The sequence below is a fragment of the Heterodontus francisci genome, chromosome 18, assembly GCF_036365525.1.
Source record: "Heterodontus francisci isolate sHetFra1 chromosome 18, sHetFra1.hap1, whole genome shotgun sequence".
NCBI classification, from domain to species: domain Eukaryota; kingdom Metazoa; phylum Chordata; class Chondrichthyes; order Heterodontiformes; family Heterodontidae; genus Heterodontus; species Heterodontus francisci.
In genome coordinates this window covers 51,199,438-51,218,366 of record NC_090388.1, presented here as the reverse complement: position 1 = coordinate 51,218,366, position 18,929 = coordinate 51,199,438, and the positions used below count along the sequence as shown (strand labels likewise).

Below are 18,929 nucleotides of genomic sequence, written 5' to 3'. Positions count from 1 at the left end.
CAATGTGCCATTGGTAATTAGTTGATATTGTGCTTCTGCTATGGATTTTCATGAGACTGTTATGTCTTATTCCAGTCAGCCAGTGACAAGTCATCAGATCAAACCTGTGATTCTGCCCTTCTAGACCTATCCTCATCTGAAAACACACAGCAAGAAGAAAATGATGGTAAGCTTTGGAGATGTCTGTTGGCATAGGTTGAGAGCAATTATTGGCAATTCATTAAAAATACTGTGTGAAACTGTATCAAGGCTCATGAAGTACAAGGAGGTATTTCAAAGGCATTTGCTTATATGTCAAAGCAGTTCATTAACTCATTGACAGCCAAATTTACAATATTGTGAATAATTTTAGGTAACCTACTTTCAAAGAAACATTTGGGTGAGTTCACAGAAGTGTGATGTTTTTGGATAATGCTGTAAAATATGGCGAGATTTGCACTGAGTCCATTTATGGTGTCCTTACTACAATCATGGCTGAGATCAAAAATTTCTGTAGTTGAACCTGTGACCTTGTGGCAGGCTTTTATTGTTAAATTTGTCAACTGAACCACAGTGGGAGTTTCTGAAACATCCTTTTCTATTTGATCTTCACCTCAAATTGCAGTTGTGATGACTATTTTGTGCTGTTAAACTGGGCCACCCGGTAATTGTGAAGTTTTAAAAAAAAAATGTACAGAAAAAGTATTTTTTTTTTTAAATGCCGCAAACACAAGATGCATTCCAATCGCAAGCACTCAACCTGACTCACTTTTGCACGTAGAAATACAAAACCCCTTCATTCTCTCCTTTGTTAGCTTACAATTGGACCCTCCTTGCAATTCAACCAAGATTATGAGCTTGCTGCCTAGGAAATTGTGGCTACGGAACGGGATGTCACCACCATGGAATGGCGATCAAAGCATCACCAGCAAGAACTGCACTTTCCTAATATATTTATTTTGAATTGCCGGATACCTATCTAACCCCCCACCCCCACCTTTATATTTCAGATTGTGAGGATGTGTCAGCTATTGCAACCAACTGGAAAAAAACATTTTTAATGGCCATTTAGACCTTGTAACCTGTCTGGTTTATGAATTGTAATTCATAACTGCTTTGTGCTTTTAAATATATGTTTCCATTATAGGTGAGCCTGAACATGGGCCAAATGTCGATTGTCTCAGTGTGTCTCCCAAGGAAGCATTAGGTACTTTGTTTATCCTTTGCATTGCTTTACTATTCGAGTGCATTTCTGTACATGTATAGATTCATCGATCTGAATATTTTGTAAAGTAAGTGTATAACTAATGTTAAATATATATTTGAAGTCTTTAAAATTATTTTTATGGGAAATCTGAGCTGTGTAATCTAAAATGCACACATGAAAGACTTCCATCGATCTTTTATTACATGGCCCTCTAAAATTTGTAGGATTCCGTAGCATTCTTTCTCCACATAAACCAGGCCTTTTAGGATGTATGTGCTAAGTTAACCTGAGTAGGAGAATGGTGTGTGTATGCCTCAAATTTGGCTCAGCACCTTTTATCCTAAGACTAAAATTATTTCAAGAACTACAATAATACTAGTCAGTGTACAATTTTTGTGACAGCTGAGAAATTGATATTCAACCACCAGTTGACTTTTTTTCTCCATGTGTCATGAATTGACAAAACACTTTGGGGGTGGGGGATGTCCCCAAGGAAGACTAGAATAAATATATGAAAAAATAAATCTAAATTTCTGACTACATAAAAAGGGGGGTAAGGTGCCATGCTTAGTCTTCTGGCACAGAGCTTCATGCCTCAGAAAATAGGGTAAGCACTGCCCGCAATATTCTGGCTGTTTTATTTTCATGGACTGAAAATGATGGGCAGTGCCTGAATTCTTAATTTTTTTTTTCAGCAGGGTGCCCAATGCTTTGTGCTACAAGTGCTAGAGATTAAAATTTACCCTAATTTGCCACAAATTTGGGAACAAAACACTAGACTAAAATTTGGACTAAATTTCTTAGAATGTTATAAAAACAGGAGATGTAGAGTTGAGATAAAACCAAGATTGTTTCCAGAATTAAAACAGCACTGCTAGAAAGGTAACAAGTTTTGATTTAATGAACGTTGAATATTTCCAAAAATCTTTTCATCTCTCATGGATTAAAGCTAATAAAAATCAGGAGGTTATTTACAAACAATATTTTTGCATCAAAAGATTACAGTAGTCTTGGGAAAGCATGTTTAAGCACAGATGCTTATTTTTGTTGAATTTTACTGTGAATCTTTTCAGGTTAAGTTTAATTTTGAATTTTTAAATGTATAATTTTAAGTTTTTAAAATTCTCAAATGCCATAATGTAGAGTATATGGAACATAGTACATGAGGTAAAGAAATGTTTTTGGCTGTTACTCAGAAATTCTCATTTGTTTTTCCCTATTTTAGCTGACTCAATGAGTTTAATTTCTGCAGGAGTCACACCTAACAAAGGTGACTGTTAAGGTGCTTGTGATCTACGATTGGCTGCTTCGATTTTGAGTCTGTGTACAGATGGACTTGGGCACAATTCCACGAATTGGGAAGAACTACTATTTAACACCACAAAGATTTAATGCATTAAATTAACTTATTTACACTGTGTTTGCTAGCTCTTTTTTAAAAGAAACGCTTTTGGGTCAACTGGTTATTTTAACACTTTCCAGCTTACATTTTGTTTCTGTCCTAATCATTTAAGCCATTACTTGCAGAGATTATTTCCCACTTTTCTTCCCTTTCTTCCCTTTTTCTTTCTGCTCCTTCTCTCTCTTCGTCATGCTCCCTCTCCCTTTCTGTCTTTCTCCTCCCCTCATCCTTCATACGAACATACAAGCTAGGAGCAGGAGTAGGCCATTTGGCCTCTCGAGCCTGCTTCGCCATTCTGTAAGATCATGGCTGGTCTGTTTGCGGACTCTCTCCGCCTTCTTGCCGACCCCCGATACCCTTTGACTCCCTTGTTTGTCAAGAATCTGTCTACCTCTGCCTTAAAAGCATTCAATGACCCTGCCTCCACTGTTCTCCAGGGAAGAGAGTTCCACAGACTCACGAACTTCTGAGGGAAAAAAATTTCTCCTCATCTCGTCTTAAATGGGAGACCCCTTATTTTTTAACTATGCCCCCTAGTTTTAGTCTCTCCAACAAGGCAAACCTCCTTTCAACATCCACCCTGCCAAGTTGCCTCAGGATCTTGTATATTGCAATAAGATCACCTCTCGTCCATCTAAACTCCAATGAATACAATCCCAACCTGTCCAAACTTTCCTCATAAGATAACCCTCTCATCCCAGGAATCGGTCAAGTGAGCCTTCTGTAAATTGCTTCCTATGCAATTATATTCTTTGTTAAGTAAGGAGACCAAAATGTACACAATACTCTAGATGTGGTCTCACCAATGCCTTGTACAACTGTAGCAAAACATCTCTACTTTTGTGTTCCATTCCCTTTGCACTAAACGACAACATTTCATTTGCTTTCTTAATCACTTGCTGTACCTGCGTACTAACTTTTTGTGTTTCGTGTGCTAGGATGCTATGCCTGTCAGTGATTCTAAGCTGGAAAAAATATTTGGCACAATTAGTAAATTTCATATCCAGGAATGTGATCTGTTACACATGATTTAACCCCATGCCTTCGCTAGAATAGCAGAAAGAGAAGTATGTAATAGTTACCTGCAGCTATCACTAACTGCAGTTCTACTCTTCATCTGCAAGTATTATTAAGCAGTAATTGTACTCTTTACTCTGTTTGCCTATCTCATATCAACTTTTAAATAACAATTTCAGTATATGCTTATCTGAGTCATTACTGAAGCAAGGCATCATTCATTTGCATAGCATAACAAAGAAAGGTACAGGAAAGGGTATTCACCTGATCTTAGCTGCCATTATAAGCTTGCTTTCTCTTGAAAAATGGCTGGAAAGGGTTAATTTAATTCACTTGTATCATTGTCCATGCTGTCTTCCCACAAAACTAACTGGTGAAATGCTTACTCTTTTAATTTTTACCTGTAGTAATTTGAGTTTCTGAATTTTCATGGCTATGAGCACTGTTCTTTTCACACTGTGCTGCTATTGCTTGTGCAAAAAGCTTGTTCAGAAAACAAAATATTTTTATAAAGTCAATTTTTTAGTGTAATTTAGTGATAATATAGACCTGCAAATCCTGATTCAGACAAAGTACCTTGAGCATTTTGTATAATATGGCTAAGATTCTATTGCATGGACATGTATTTTGGAATTGTATAATTTATGATTGAACATCAATTTCAATACATTTGACATTTGTTTCCTGTGAAATGCATTGTTTTCTCAAATTAATGTCTTGAATAGGGAAATATACTAACTGCTAATTTGGATTTGTTGACAGGAGTCAAGTCCTCTATCATAACAAAGAAGAAGCCTTCTGCAGCAAAGAAAATGGTGTGTATTTTGAGTTATTTCTAGTATAATTTTAGGTTTTAAATGGCTTTTGTGATTAATAGGGCTACTTTATTGTGTCTGTCTTAGAATCCTGTATTTCCTTCCTCCTCACAAAGCCACATTACTAGCTGTGGCAAAACTGCCAACTACATATTGCAGCAAAAAACACTTGTTAGTAATCACAAACTGAGAACCCTGTCTCATTTTCTGTATCCACCTCGTTGTCTGTTTTGGATTGCAGTGTAGCCCTTCAGACATGTCAAAACGTGTCACAAAAAATAAGAAATTCAGTCATTCCATGCTGCATTCTTCTGAATTGGATCTAATAATTTACAACCATCTGCCACTCTTCAAGTTTTCCTCACCTTTGCAAGAATGATAAATGTGTGGGTATACGTATCAGGAAAGGATGAACAAGCTGGGTCTTTTTTGAAAAAGAAAGCTGAGGGTGATGAAATAGAAGTCTTTAAAATTATGAAAGGTTTTGGTTAAGTAGATCTGGAGCGAATGTTTCCACTTGTGGGGAAGAGCATAACCAGAGGCCATCAATATGAGATAGTAATCAAGAAATCCTATAGGAAACTCAGCAGAAATATCTTTGGGTAAAGAGTGGTGAGAATGTGGAACTTGCTACCACAGGGAGTGGTTGAGTGAATATCATAGATGCATTTAAGGGGAAGCTAGACAAGCATATGAAGGTGAAGGGAATAGAGTGTTATGATAAATTTAAATGAGGAAAGATGGGAGGAGGCTCAAATAGCGCATAAAACACTGGCACTGACTGGTTGGGCTGAATGGCCTGTTTCTGTGTCCTATATCCTATGTAAAAGTATTAAATATTTAATTGACCTTAGGATACCCATTTACAAGAATTAGACTCTGGTTAACTACACCTGACTAGCAGAATAATTCATTACATGGTACAATACTCATTATTGTAAAATAGTTTACCATCCAATACGTTATGAGTATTATCTTGGGAGATCTATATACACATCTGTGTGTGCTTGCTGATATTTGTTCTGTAATGTTACTAATTTAAATGCATGTTTTAATTTTTACATTGGGTGTCTGGTTTCATGAGGGTAGCTTGATCAGTTAAGACCGAATCTTTTGTGTTCAGCCTTGTCATTTCTTGTGTGAAATAAGCCCATTGTTATCTCAGTAATACTGCTAATTCAAAACAGTTGCATGAATCAACTCAACCTAAAGAAAGAAAACGTTCGTTGTGACTGGTATGGTTGTATGAGATGCTGCTGTTTGAGGAATTAGGAAAATAGGTTAATTGTATTGTCTTCCCCGTTTTTAAACAGCTAGGTGCCAAGAAGGCTGGTTTAGGGGCACAAAAAGTTACTAGCCACAGCTTCAATGAAATTGATAAACAGGCTCAGGCTGCAGATCGAATGAAAGAACAAGAAGATTTGAACAACAGGAAGAAGTTTGAGAAGGAAGAATCAATGTATGTAAAATTAGAATTTTGTTTCCAAGTACAATTTCTATATCAATGTGAATTACTCACCGACATCTTTTTAAAAAAAAATAAAAGACTTGCATTTATATAGCACCTTTCATGATCAGTGGACATCCCAAAGTGCTTTAGGAAAAGTGGCATTATCCAGTAACTCACTGTATTGAGGTTCACAGACATGAACCTAATTCCTCCCTGTCTTTGGCACAGAAAACTGAGGGTTCAATGCAGTGTGACTGACAATGTGTATATTAGTTTATATCATTAAAATAAACTCGTGCAGTAGTCTGTTAAATATGACCGTCCATTCGATTAATTGAAATTGTTAGCCAGTAGTATTAAATAGCTTAATACTGTCTGCAGTCAATTTGCCATTTGGTATGGACACAGGAATAAAGTAACAACCCCACAAAGCTTTGAGAGAACAACATGTCTCAATGCAAGGAGTTCTTCATTTACAATATCGTGTTGTATCAGAGGTTATGCCTGACTAGAGACTGCCTAAGACAGTTTCAATACTTGTTTCAAAGAGGTGCAATAGCAAATAAAAGCAAAATACTGCGGATGCTGGAAATCTGAAATAAAAACAAGAAATGCTGGAAATAATCAGCAGGTCTGGCAGCATCTGCGGAGATAGAAGCAGAGTTGATGTTTCAGGTCAATGACCCTTCTTCAGAACTGGCAAATATTAGAAATGTGAAAGGTTTTAAGCAAGTAAAGCGGTGGTGGGGCAAGAGATAACAAAGGAGAAGGTGTAAATGGGACAAGGTCACAGAGAATAACCGACCAGAAGGTCATGGAGCAAAAGCAAACAATATGTTAATGGTGTGTTGAAAGACAAAGCATTAGTACAGATAGGGTGTTAACGGACTGAAAACTGAACAGCCGCAAGTACAAACATGAAAAAAGCAGCGGGTAGGCAAACTGAACAAACTAAGATAAAATAAAATAAACAAAATATATAAAAAAGAAAAAATAACTAAAAATGAAAGTAAAATGGGTGGCCCGTCATGCTCTGAAATGATTGAACTCAATATTCAGTCTGGCAGGCATTACGCTACAGCCTGCCGGACTGAACACTGAGTTCAGTCATTTCAGAGCATGATGGGGCCCCCCATTTTACTTTTATTTTTAGTTATTTTTTATATATTTTGTTTTATTTTATCTTAGTTTATTCAGTTTGCCTACCCGCTGCTTTTTTCATGTTTGTACTTGCGGCTGTTCAGTTTTCAGTCCGTTAACACCCTATCTGTACTAATGCTTTGTCTTTCAACACACCATTAACATATTGTTTGCCTTTGCTCCATGACCTTCTGGTCGGTTATTCTCTGTGACCTTGTCCCATCTACACCTCCTTTGTTATCTCTCGCCCCACCCCTCTTTTTACTTGCTTAAAACCTTTCACATTTCTAATATTTGCCAGTTCTGAAGAAGGGTCATTAACCTGAAACGTTACGTCTGCTTCTCTCTCCACAGGTGTGATAACAAAGCTGTCTCTTAATTCACATACAATTTTTGAATTTTGTATGGTTTTTTTGAAGCCAAGTAGTTTGCGTATATTGCATAATTAGTGTTCATTTTCTCATTGTAAAGTTCGCCATAATGTGGATTTTGTTGCTGTATTGAAATAGATTCTCAAGTGTTGAGGAAGTAAGGGTGGAAATTGCGTAGGCACTGGCCCTAATCTCCCAATCCTACTTAGATATAGGAGTGGCGCCAGAGGACTGGAGAATTGTGAATGTTGCACCCTTGTTCAAAAAAGTGCTTAAAGATAAGCCCAGCAATTACCGGCCAGTCAGTTTAACCTTGGTTGTGGGAAAGCATTTTGAAAAGATTATTTTGTCCCGAGTTAACGGTCACTTGTACAAAAGTGGATTAATTAAGGAAAGCCAGCACCGATTTGTTGAGCAAAAATCATATCTAACTAACTTGCTTGAGTTTTTTGATGAGGTAACAGAGGGTTGATAGGGGTAATGCAGTTGATGTGGTGTAAATGGACTTCCAAAAGGCATTTGATAAGGTGCCACATAACAGACTTACCAGCAAAGTTAGAGCTCACGGAATTAAAGGGACTGTAGCTGCATGGATACGAAATTGGCAGAGTGACAGGAAACAAATTAGTGGTGAACGGTTGTTTTTCAGATGGAGGGATGTAAGTAGTGGAGTCCCCCAGGGGTTGGTGTTAGGACCTCTGCTTTTCTTGATTTATATTAATTGCCTAGACTTCAGTACACAAGACAGAATTTCTAAATTTGTGGATGACACAAAACTTGGAAGCATTGTGAACTGAGAAGGATAGTAATAAATTTCAAGAGGACATAGACAGGCTGGTGGAATGGACAAACAAGTGGCAGATGAAATTTAATGCAGAGAAATGTGAGGTGATTCATTTTAGTAAGCATAACGGTGAGCGGCAATATAAAACAAGGTATAATTCTAAATTGGGTGCAGGAGCAGAGGAACCTGGGGGTTTATGTGCGCAAATCGTCGAAGGTGGCAGGGCAGGTTGAGAAAGCGGTGAGTAAAGCATATGGGATCCTGGGCATGAAAACAGGGGCATTGAGTACAAAAGCAAGGAAATTATGGTAAACCTGTATAAAATACTGGTTTGGCCTCAAATGGAGTATTGTGTCCAATTCTGAGCACCACACTTCCGGAAGGATAGAGAGGATGCAGAAAAGATTCACAGGAATGGTTCCAGGGATGAAGAACTTCAGTTACGTAGTAGATTGGAGAAGCTGGAGATGTTATTAGAAAGAAAAGATTGAGGAGATTTGACAGAGGTGTTGAAAATCATGAGAGGTCTGGACAGAATAGATAGATGAAACTACTCCTGTTGGTGGAAGAATTGAGAACCAGAGGACACTGATTTAAGGTGATTGGGGCGGGGGCGGAGGGAAGCAACGGTGATGTGAGAAAAATCTTTTTTACGCAGCGAGTGGTTAGGATCTGGAATGCACTGCCTGAGATTGTGGTGGAGGCAGATTCAATTGAGGCCTTTGAAAAAGAATTGGATAATTAGATGATGAAAAAAATGGCAGGACTGTGGGGAGAAGGCTGGGGAGTGGGACTAGGTGAGTTGTTCTTGCAGAGAGCTGGCACGGACGCAATGGGCCAGATGGCATCCTTCTGTGCTGTAACCGTTCTATTATTCTCTGAGTTCAATTGGTTAAGTGCCTGTTCAAAGTAGGAAATGTAGCAAAAGAAATTCTCTATTCCAGAGTTTCATCTCTTCGGCTTGCATACCAAGACCTGGAAATACAAAGAAAGAAGGAAGATGAGAAATTGAAAAAATTGGAAGGCAAAAAGAAGGAACAAGCAGAGCGACTGGGCATGGGCTTCAGCAGCAGAGTGTAAGTACCTTAAACTACAACAGGAGGAAGATGAAGGGTAGCAAAGTGGCAAGTACATTTAAATTAGATGGCGTAGTAAGTCGGTAGCGGTTTGATACTGCATCACTGAATGATAGAATGTGGACTCCCATGGATAATTCGGAACTTCTGCTATTCTTCTAAGAGAAGGGCTTCTCTCATGGGGATGGAAAGAGTCATAGGGCAGGGGAAATTGAAGCGTGCATCACATTGGGTTACTTGCATTTGTCTTGTAGTGTATGACTCCGGAATGGCAGACACCTAATGGATTACTTGCCTACCCTAGCCAGCAAGCATGGTGCTTGAGATGGGCAAGAACTAAAATGGGGAATGTTGAGAATTTGTAATGGAAATAACTTTAATTATTGCCTTGCTTCCAAGCAGTGTTTGACCTTTAACATAACCTTATACCCACAATGCCAAGTACAAAGAAAAATATTGTGATCAGAGTTTCTGTTGAAATCTAAGCTTCAATAGATACCTTCTGTTTGATTTCAACTGAAGTAAGCTACTACCATTTTTTGATCTAAAACAAATAAAAATTTTATGCAACAGGCATGTGGCAATTGCCGAGGGCCATGAGCTTAAAACAAGTTGGCATTAACCTCGTCCCTCATCCATTAAAATAAGCCCCTTCAGCCATCATATTAACTGATGTGCAGCGCTATGTAGTACTTTTCTTCAGACATGATAGAAGATGCCTACCCTGTAAAATATTTGGTCTATTTGCAAAGCAGCTTCATCAATCTGTTTTACCTAGCAGTGCTCCAAATTAACAACTCAGACATTTTTAGACAGTTACCTTGCTTTTAGAAATTTAGTCCAAATGCTCCTTTTCATTGCACTCAATTTCCTATCATCAGTAAGACAGACTTGGGCTAAGGAGGTTTTAATAAATACATTACTAGTTTTTTAAAAAAAAGTAAAATAAAATTGTTTTGTTACTTGATTCTCTGAAGCACAGCTTGGGTCATTTTGCTCGACCAGATCCAAATTTGTCTTTTCGTGCTCTGTCCAGCTATTTATAGAATGTATGTTTGTATGTACTTGTCTGCATTTGTCTTTTGTTTTTGACACGCATTTATATCACCTTTATTCCATATACATTCATGTTCGCGTTGTTATGACCGAGGCTGGAAGAGAGCACTGTCTTTCTCTAGTTTCACTTCTCCACGGGTTACAACATATATTTAAATGTTTTACCCAGTTATTGATATGGCCAATTATATACTTTATTCTAGTTTCAGAATAAAATCCATCAACCAGGTTTCTTTATGAAACAAAATTCTTGATTTATTATAAAACAGGACTTATTCAATAAAGATGTAAAGCTTATTAATACACAGGTTGAAATATGAAAGTTCCCTTCTAAATTAACCCAACACGCGCCCACACACAGGTTAAAGAAAAAATAAAGACGTTTTCTCTGCAGAGATCTCTACAAAAAAGCCCAAAAAATTCTTTGTCCAAATACTTGTTAATTCTTGAAGGAAAGGGATAAGATATGGTAAGTTCCTAGCTAGTTCTTTATTCTGGCTTCCAAATATGCGTAGATGGCTGTCATTGGGATCTTTTTGGAGAAGTTATTTTCAGGCAATGTCGAGGATTTGTCTGGGAGGCTTTTCAGGAGAAATCACTGCATCAGGGGTTTCACCTATCACATTGGATTCTCAGGGGTTCTGAAAGAGGTGGAAAAAGGATGAGTTTGTGACTTATCTCTTAGCAGGCTTACCCCCAGCTGACTCAGAACATTATCTAAAAACGAAACCAGCTCTTGACCACCATAAATCTAGACATGTCACTCCTCTGTAAACAACTCCCATAGTCATCAAGGCTCTTGATATTTATTAAGCTTAAGACATGTGACTTCCAGTAAAGGTTTGTTTTTTAATAAAGTCCAGCATTATGGAATCTCTTCAGTCTTTCCAAGGTATCAATTTTCACAATTTTTAAACAGAAGTCCTCAAAAATATTTTTAAAATGGAAGCACTTTCATAACATTTATAGTGGAAGCTGCCTATGTAAATGTGCCATGCTGTAATTACACTCTCCAGCTGTTAGAGATTTGTAGTGCCTCACTTTTGCACCTCTCAGCTCCGCGGCCTGTACTGCAGTGAAATTCCTATAGTTGAACCAACTTTATTTCTCTGTTTTACAAATGTACCGTCAATTTTAATGTTTAACAGTCAATAATAAATATATAAAAGTAAGGTCAGAATATATGACTTTAAAATAAGAACTGAATTACATCTGCCCACTCTGCCCCCTCACCCAAGATTGCCTGAGGACTGCCTTTGTTCTTGGTTCCCCATGTGGAGTGTCGTAGGTGATTTGAGTAATATGTAGAAATGTTGTCAATATTTTAGACTCTTAAGATAAATATAGTGATGGAGGAGGGTTTCCTTGTAATGTATTTCAGTAATGTTGCAAAAGGTTTTGTGTCTGAATCTGGGTGTTCATTTTGTTTTAGCCAATTTCAAAATGTATTTTTTTTTGTCGGTAAAGTACTAACGCAATAAAGTAGAGCTTTGTGTTGTGCTACCCTATAATGTTCTGCTTTTTCTCGCTTTTATTCTTGCAGTGGAGTTTCCCATTCTGTATTATCAGATATGCAAACTATAGAACAAGAGACACCCACTGTTGCAAAATCTTCCAGGAGAAAGTATGATGAAGATGAAGAACCTGCATTTACTACTTCTCATCTCAGGTAAGTGAAATGTCTTCCTATGTTTGAACCTGAAGAAACGAGTGTTACAATGTATTGCAAAGGAGAAAATACATGAGGTTACTAGAAAGATGAAATGTTAAAAATGTATTAGGGCTGCTACTGGTTATTTCCTCAGCAAAACATTGAAGCATGGAACCTCAGTGGTAATGATGTAAGAAGAACCTGAAGTATAATTAAACTTTATTAGCAATGTAAATCATTCAATGGGTCCAAATGTTTCTCCTGAATAATTTAATAGTTTTGTAACTCTTATTCCCTTTCAACTTTGGAACATTTCAGTCACTGAATAAACAGAAAAACTCTGAATTGTCTCTGGGTGTTACAAACATGACTTTGGTTGAAAGAACGTAGGGAAGTGACCTTGCACCACATGTTTGCAATGCCATTCTGTAAGAGGCAGATCAATTATCCCTCGGCTGAGAAGTGCTCAGTTGCCTTAGTAGTGCATGGTTTTGGAGCAGCATTGATACAAACTTGAAATGAGGTCACCCATCTACTTAGCTCCCCTGTGCACAGTTTGTGATGCAGGAATACTATAAGGGGGATGAAAAACAAAATGACTTGAGAGTCTTGCTCTTCAGAAAAGAAGCGTTCAAAGTGATTCACAGTACCTTAAATCAGCAGGCAAGTTGGGTTGATACTTTTATTTTCATGCGTTCCTAACAGCCTCCACCCTTCCACAGCACCCCTGTCAACTTCCAGCTCTTTTCTTGATGTCCGTATGATACCTGTTTGAGATATTAGTTGGAACGGTATCAGTTATCACTGGATTCTTGTTACAATTGATACTCTATGAAAATAAAAGAAAAATAAGTTACAAAAGCAAAATACTACAGATGCTAGAAATCTGAAATAAAAACAGAAGATGCTGGAAATACTCAGCAGGTCAGGGAGCATCAGTTAGCGTTTCAGGTCGATGATGCTGTATTAGAACTGGGAAAAGATAGAAATGTAATAGGTTTTAAGCAAGTGAAAGGGGGGGGGGGATGGGAAAAACAACAAAAGGGAAGGTCTGTGATAGGGTGGAAGGCAGGAGATTAAATGACAAAAGAGTTGGTGGTGCAAAGCCAAAGGGAGTGGTAATGGGACAAGTAAAGAAACAAAAGATATGTCGAGAGTAGGTGTGAATGGCAGAATGCTGAACAGCTGCCGTCTGAAAGCAAAAATGAGTAAAATCAAAACCTGCAAAGTCAAAGGAAACAAAATGGGGGCAGAGGTGATGCTGTGAAATTGTTGAGGCAGTCTTGGTGGCGTGGATATGTGATGGAAAGCTTATCTTGGGTCAAATATGACACTAAGGTTGCAAATAGTCTGGTTCAGCATCAGTTGTCAGAGAGGGATGGAATTGACGACGAGGGAGTTTGTGGCGGGGACCGAAGACAATGGCTTCAGTCTTTCTAATATTTAATTGGAGACAATTTCTGCCCATCCAGTACTGGATAAGCAGTCTGTCAATTTAGAGACAGTAGTGGGGTAGAGCTGGGTGTCCAACAGTGCTTCATAAGGATTACTATTAATTGTTTAAACTCCACCATTAGCTGGTGTGCCTTCAGCTGCCAAGGCCCTAAGCCCTGGAATTCTCTCCCTAAACCTTTCCATGCCTCTCCCTCTTCCCTTCTTGGAGACACTGCTTAAAACCTACCTCTGATCAAGCATTTGGTCACCTACCCTAATATCATCTTATGCAGCTCAATGCCAGATTTTGTTTAGTGCTCCTGTGAAGCACCTTGGGTATTTTACTATGTTAAAGGAGCCATATAAATACAAGTTGATGTCCCACAAATGTGGATAGTGTGTAGTGGATGGTATTATCTTACAAAATATTCCTTCATGACCTGTCCGTATGACCCTTGAGTCAGGCACTCTGCAGGTATTTAACAGTGCATGCTCAGTGCATGTCCCATAAAGTGGTGAGATGTGATATGAAAATATAAAATTAAACACTGCCTCATCATAAGGAAGATGCATTGTCTACTAAAAATCACTTGATAACTTTGAACTTTATTTAACAAAATATAAATGTATCTATTTTTGTTTCTAATTACAGGTAATAATGAGGGACTAGTAATCCAGAGGCCTGAACTAATGCTCCAGAGACATGAGTTCAGATCCCACCATGGCAGCTGGGGGAATTTAAATTCAATTAATCAATAAATCAGGAAAAAAATGCTAGTCTTAGTAATAATGATTATGAAGCTACAATTGACTTAAAAATCCTTCTGGTTCACGAATGTCCTTCAGGGGAAGACCTTGCCCAGCTTAGCATATAGAGTCATAGTCAGTTACGACACTGAAGGAGGCCATTTGGTCCATTGAGTCCATGTCAGCTCTCCACGGAGCTATTCTGTGAGTCCCACTTCACAGTTCAATCCCTGTATGTAGCCCTGCAAGCCTGTTTCTCTCAGGTGGCCATCCAACTTCCTCTTGAAGTCATTGATCATCTCCGTTTCCGCGATCCTTGTGGAAAGCAGGTTCCAGGTCATTACCTCCTGCTGAGTTTTAAAAAAAAAAAATGCTTCCTTATATTCCCCCTGCATCTTTTGCCCAAAACTTTCAATCTGTGTTCCCTAGTCCGAGTGCTATTTGTTAATGGGAACAGTGTTTCTTTGTCTAGCATATCTAAGCTAGTCATAATCTTATACACTTCTATTAAATCTGAGGAAAATTCTTGACTCTCCATTGGCTAGAGTTAGACCTAGCACAAAGGAAGACGGTTGTGGTTGTTGGAGGCTAATGATCTCGGTCCTGGGACATCACTGCAGGAGTTCTTCGGGGTAGTGTCCTAGGCCCAATCATGTTCAGCTGCTTCAAAAATGACCTTCCGTCCAACGTAAGGTCCGAATTGGGAATGTTCAGTAATGATTGTACAGTATTCAGTTCATATGCAACTCCTCAGACACTGAAGCAGTCTGTGCCTGTATGCAGCAAGACCAGGATAACATTCAGGCTTGGCAATGACCATCTCCAACAAGAGAGAATCTAACCATCTCCCCTTGATGTTCAATGACATTAACATCAGCATCAACATCCACAGTTACCATTGACCAAAAACTTAATCAGACCAGCCATTTAAAACTTGCGGCTACAAGAGCCGAGACTGGGACTTGCGCTGTAAGTAACTCACCACCTGACTCCCAGAAGCCTATCCACCCATCTACAAGGCACAAGTCAGGAGTGTGATGGAATACTCTCCACTTGCCTGAATGAGTGCAGTTCCAACAACACTCGGGAACCTTGACACAACGCAGCCCATTTGATTGGCACCCCATCATCACCTTAAACATTCACCGACACACAGTGACCAGCAGTGTGTACCATCTACAAGATGAACTGCAGCAACTCGCCAAGGCTCCTTCGACAGCACTTTCCAAACCCATGACCTTTGCCACCTAGAAGAACAAGGGCAACAGATGCATGGGAACATCACCCCTCTAAGTTGCACGCCTCCCTGACTTGGAACTATATCACCGTTTCTTCACTGTCACGTGGTCAACATCCTGGAACTCCCTCCCTAACAGCACTATGCGTGTTCCTACACCATGTCCAGTGCTGCACTTCAAGAAGGTGACTCCACCACCACCTGCTCAAGGGCAGCTAGGAAAGGGTAAGCAGTGCTGGCCTTGCCAGTGATGCTTGCATCCCAACAGCCAATTTAAAAAAAAAAAAGTATTCAAAGCAGGAGGTTCTTCCAGTCCAATGGCTAACATTCTTGCTTAAATAAGCACCACCATAAACGGATTCATTGCTGTTTCCTGAATTTTGCAAGATGGCTACCATGTTTGTCTACTTAACAGTTTCTGCACTTCAGATTGATTGATTTTATGTGAAGTTTTCAGAGGTTTCAGCAAGAATCTGAAAATAACACTACGTCTTTTCAATGGGTATAAATCTGGCCTATAAGTGTTCAAAGGCTATCCAGACCATGTGTGTACATTACTCTCACCTCAGAGTCAGAGGGTCTTGCGGTCATGTCACAATCCAAGACATGAGCAGATAATCTGCGCTGACACTTTTTGGTATGTTACTGATGTAGTGTTGCATTGCCAGATGTGTAGTATTTTGAATAAGGCGTTAAAACCGAGGCATTGTTGGCCAGCTCATTTAGATGTAAAAATACACCATAGCATTATTTGAGTAAGAGCAGGGGAGTTGTGCCAATGCCCTGGTCAATAATCCTTCAGCCAACACTACCAACATGAGTAACAGATCATTTATCTCATTTGTTGTTTGTGGGACCTTGCTGTGACTGACTTCCACATATGCCTACATTAAGTATTTAAATTCATGTAAACCATTTCTTTTCTAAATGCAAATTGGTTCTTTTTAATTGAATGGGATTTTTCTGCATTGAAAAAGTCATAGCTTTTATATGTATTGAATCTTGATGACTGGTATTGATTTGGGTTCAGTTTAATATGACTCCAATGATTATTATACCAGATCTCTGGGTAAACAAATACTACCTTTCATCCAGACACTGTTTCTGAAATTTGGTTTCTTTTGTGAATTCGTATGCTTTTTTAAAAAAAGTAGTATTTTGTTGTCATTATGCTGACTGCCTTTAACGTACATCAGTTGCTGATGATGAATACATTAAGTGCAGATATGGAGGAATAATTTGGAGAGGAGGCGTCCAAGCAGAAAAACAAGTTATTGCATCTAGAATCCATTCTGTTCAAGCCTACAATGGAAAAGTTAACATTTTGTGAAACCTATAACTTTCCCCTCTTCCCTCCTTTCCAACTCTTTAGGTATTTCGATGATCCACTAGATATGGGAGGCACATATTCAAAATGGGACGACAATAGTGATTCCTTTTGGAAAATGGAAAGCAGCAGTCGAGAGAGAGACAAATTTACTTCAAAAATATCATTAAATGATGGGTATAGCTTCTCATGAAGATATCCTATTTGCTATTATGCTTTCTTTCTACACATACTCCATGCTTTCAACAGATGAGAAAATCAGACCTTTTTTCTTAATTTATGTTTTACTTAAATCCATTTAAGAATAGCACAGAAATCTATGTTAGACTTGGCCGAAACTTATTTTTCTTTTTAGCCTCTGACTTGATTATACTTCATTTAGTATTTTTTAACCAACATATTTCATTGCAAATTATTTGTTAATTTAATGCCTGATTGACTATAATTGTGTACTTCTGTACATTCCATTTTCAACTCTAAAGTGAACTCTAGAAACATTTACACAAAGATGGATGTAATGCAGATTGATGACACAGAAGAGACTTCTGTTTTGTAACTCTTTGTTGATCCTAGTTTCAACATTGGTGTCTAATTTCTCCCATCTTTCCCCAGGCCTGCACGTCGTAAACCAGAATTAGATTATGTAGTGGTCTCTGAAGAAGCACAGAGGAAATTTGGTAATGTCAAAGCCATTTCTTCGGATATGTATTTTGGCAAACAGGATTCTGCGGAGGTGCGTGTTCCACCATTTTCTGAATATGATCAGTCTGTTGAGTTAACTGGGTACTATCTGTTCAGATGCATGCAACATTCAGTACTGACAGTGTGGAACAGTAACATTTCTGTGCTGAATGAATCTCTGTAAAAACAGATTTCAGCAGTGCAGAACAGGTCAAACCAGTTAACCAATTTCTTAGTAAGAAGATCAAGGCTGAAATTTCACACCACCCCAGCGTGGGGGGGTGGTGGCATAAAATTGATCAGGAGGCCTTCCCTACCCGCTCCCTCCTCCATCCCACTTTACCAGAGTGGGGGAGGGGGGGGGGGGGGTGGTGTGGTGGTGAGAAACGGGCTGCCCGGCCCAGGACAATCAAGGCCTGTAAGTGGCCACTTAAAGGCCTTCGCCCACCTCCACAGGGATTTTACCCGTGGCAAGCGGGCATCCAGGAGACGTGAAAGGCCGCCCAGTGAAAGCTGCTGGCCTCTCAGCGCACCGGAGGGGGGCCCGAAGAAACTGGCAACGACGATTAGCCCGGCGATGCAACCCTGACTTATCTGGACTCCTGGCTCTATGCACGTCTTTGGCTGGGCTGCAGTCCCAGCAGTGGCCATCGCTCCCAGTGGCGCTGCTGGGACGGCCGATGAGGCAGGACTTACTCCCTCCAGCGAGTGGAAGTTCCACCTCGGAACAGTTCAAGCCCGGGGACCACAAAATGTTGGTCGGAGCCCCGGGCTGGGCAGAAGCGGGTTGGCTGCTGACTTCTATGTCGGTGGCCTGCTTCCTTCCGCCCGGCGTAAAATCCAGCCTTAAGTAGTGAACTGTATCTAGTACTGTTTTAAGAAATAAACTAGCACTTACAATTATTAACCATGCATGCAAACAAATTTTTATTGACTATGTGGAGCTTTCAGATGCACCTCATAACAAATAGAATTCATAATTGGTTGCTATACCTCAAATGGAGATCGTTATTCGTGTTAATAGAAACATTTATTTGAAAAAAAAATTACCCTCCCAATAATTATTTGCAATGTAATATTTACATATAATCTGTGGCTTATATATAGAAATGAAGTTCTTTCTTGTCTTTTTAAAAAGAAAGTTACGTTGCTGTCTTTGGAATTCAGTGTCAAATTGGATAAATCCATGATTTCTCTCTGCCATATACAAAGATCCTGTGGAAAATGAGCTGAAGCAGCCTGAACCCAGAACTTAGCGAGTGTGGCACCACTTGATTCATTGTCAATTTCAGTGCCAATTAGCAATTTCATTCAGAAGCCACAGGGATGCCTAGTGTGGCAACTTGAGATATTTTTCAGAGGTTAGGATTTTGGCAAGTTTATAGAAGGAATTTGTTTTTACCTCTAATCACATGTCTTGTGCCTGAAAGTATCTGATACTAAAACTGCCCAATATTTATGTAGTTGATCCTAGCTCCTCTTTGTCTTAATTCCAAAGAGAGATAGAAACGTATCTTTTTCTATAGCAGACAAGCCCTTGCACTGCTCTGTCCAG

The 18,929-nt window shown here is 39.1% G+C and overlaps 1 protein-coding gene across 3 annotated transcripts in view; it reads left to right on the top strand.

Moving 5' to 3' along the window:
• arfgap2 (ADP-ribosylation factor GTPase activating protein 2) overlaps positions 1-18,929 on the top strand; it is a 72,983-nt gene that overhangs the window by 42,597 nt on the left and 11,457 nt on the right. For 2 of the 3 annotated variants that reach the window (XM_068050739.1, XM_068050738.1), the window contains exons 6-14: positions 76-166; positions 1,127-1,186; positions 2,412-2,456; positions 4,368-4,420; positions 5,734-5,879; positions 9,110-9,241; positions 11,841-11,966; positions 16,739-16,870; positions 17,306-17,426. In XM_068050739.1, the coding sequence (XP_067906840.1) occupies positions 76-166; positions 1,127-1,186; positions 2,412-2,456; positions 4,368-4,420; positions 5,734-5,879; positions 9,110-9,241; positions 11,841-11,966; positions 16,739-16,870; positions 17,306-17,426 (906 nt within the window). The remainder of the gene's footprint in view (positions 1-75; positions 167-1,126; positions 1,187-2,411; positions 2,457-4,367; positions 4,421-5,733; positions 5,880-9,109; positions 9,242-11,840; positions 11,967-16,738; positions 16,871-17,305; positions 17,427-18,929) is intronic. The other variant, XM_068050740.1, reaches the window with a different exon arrangement.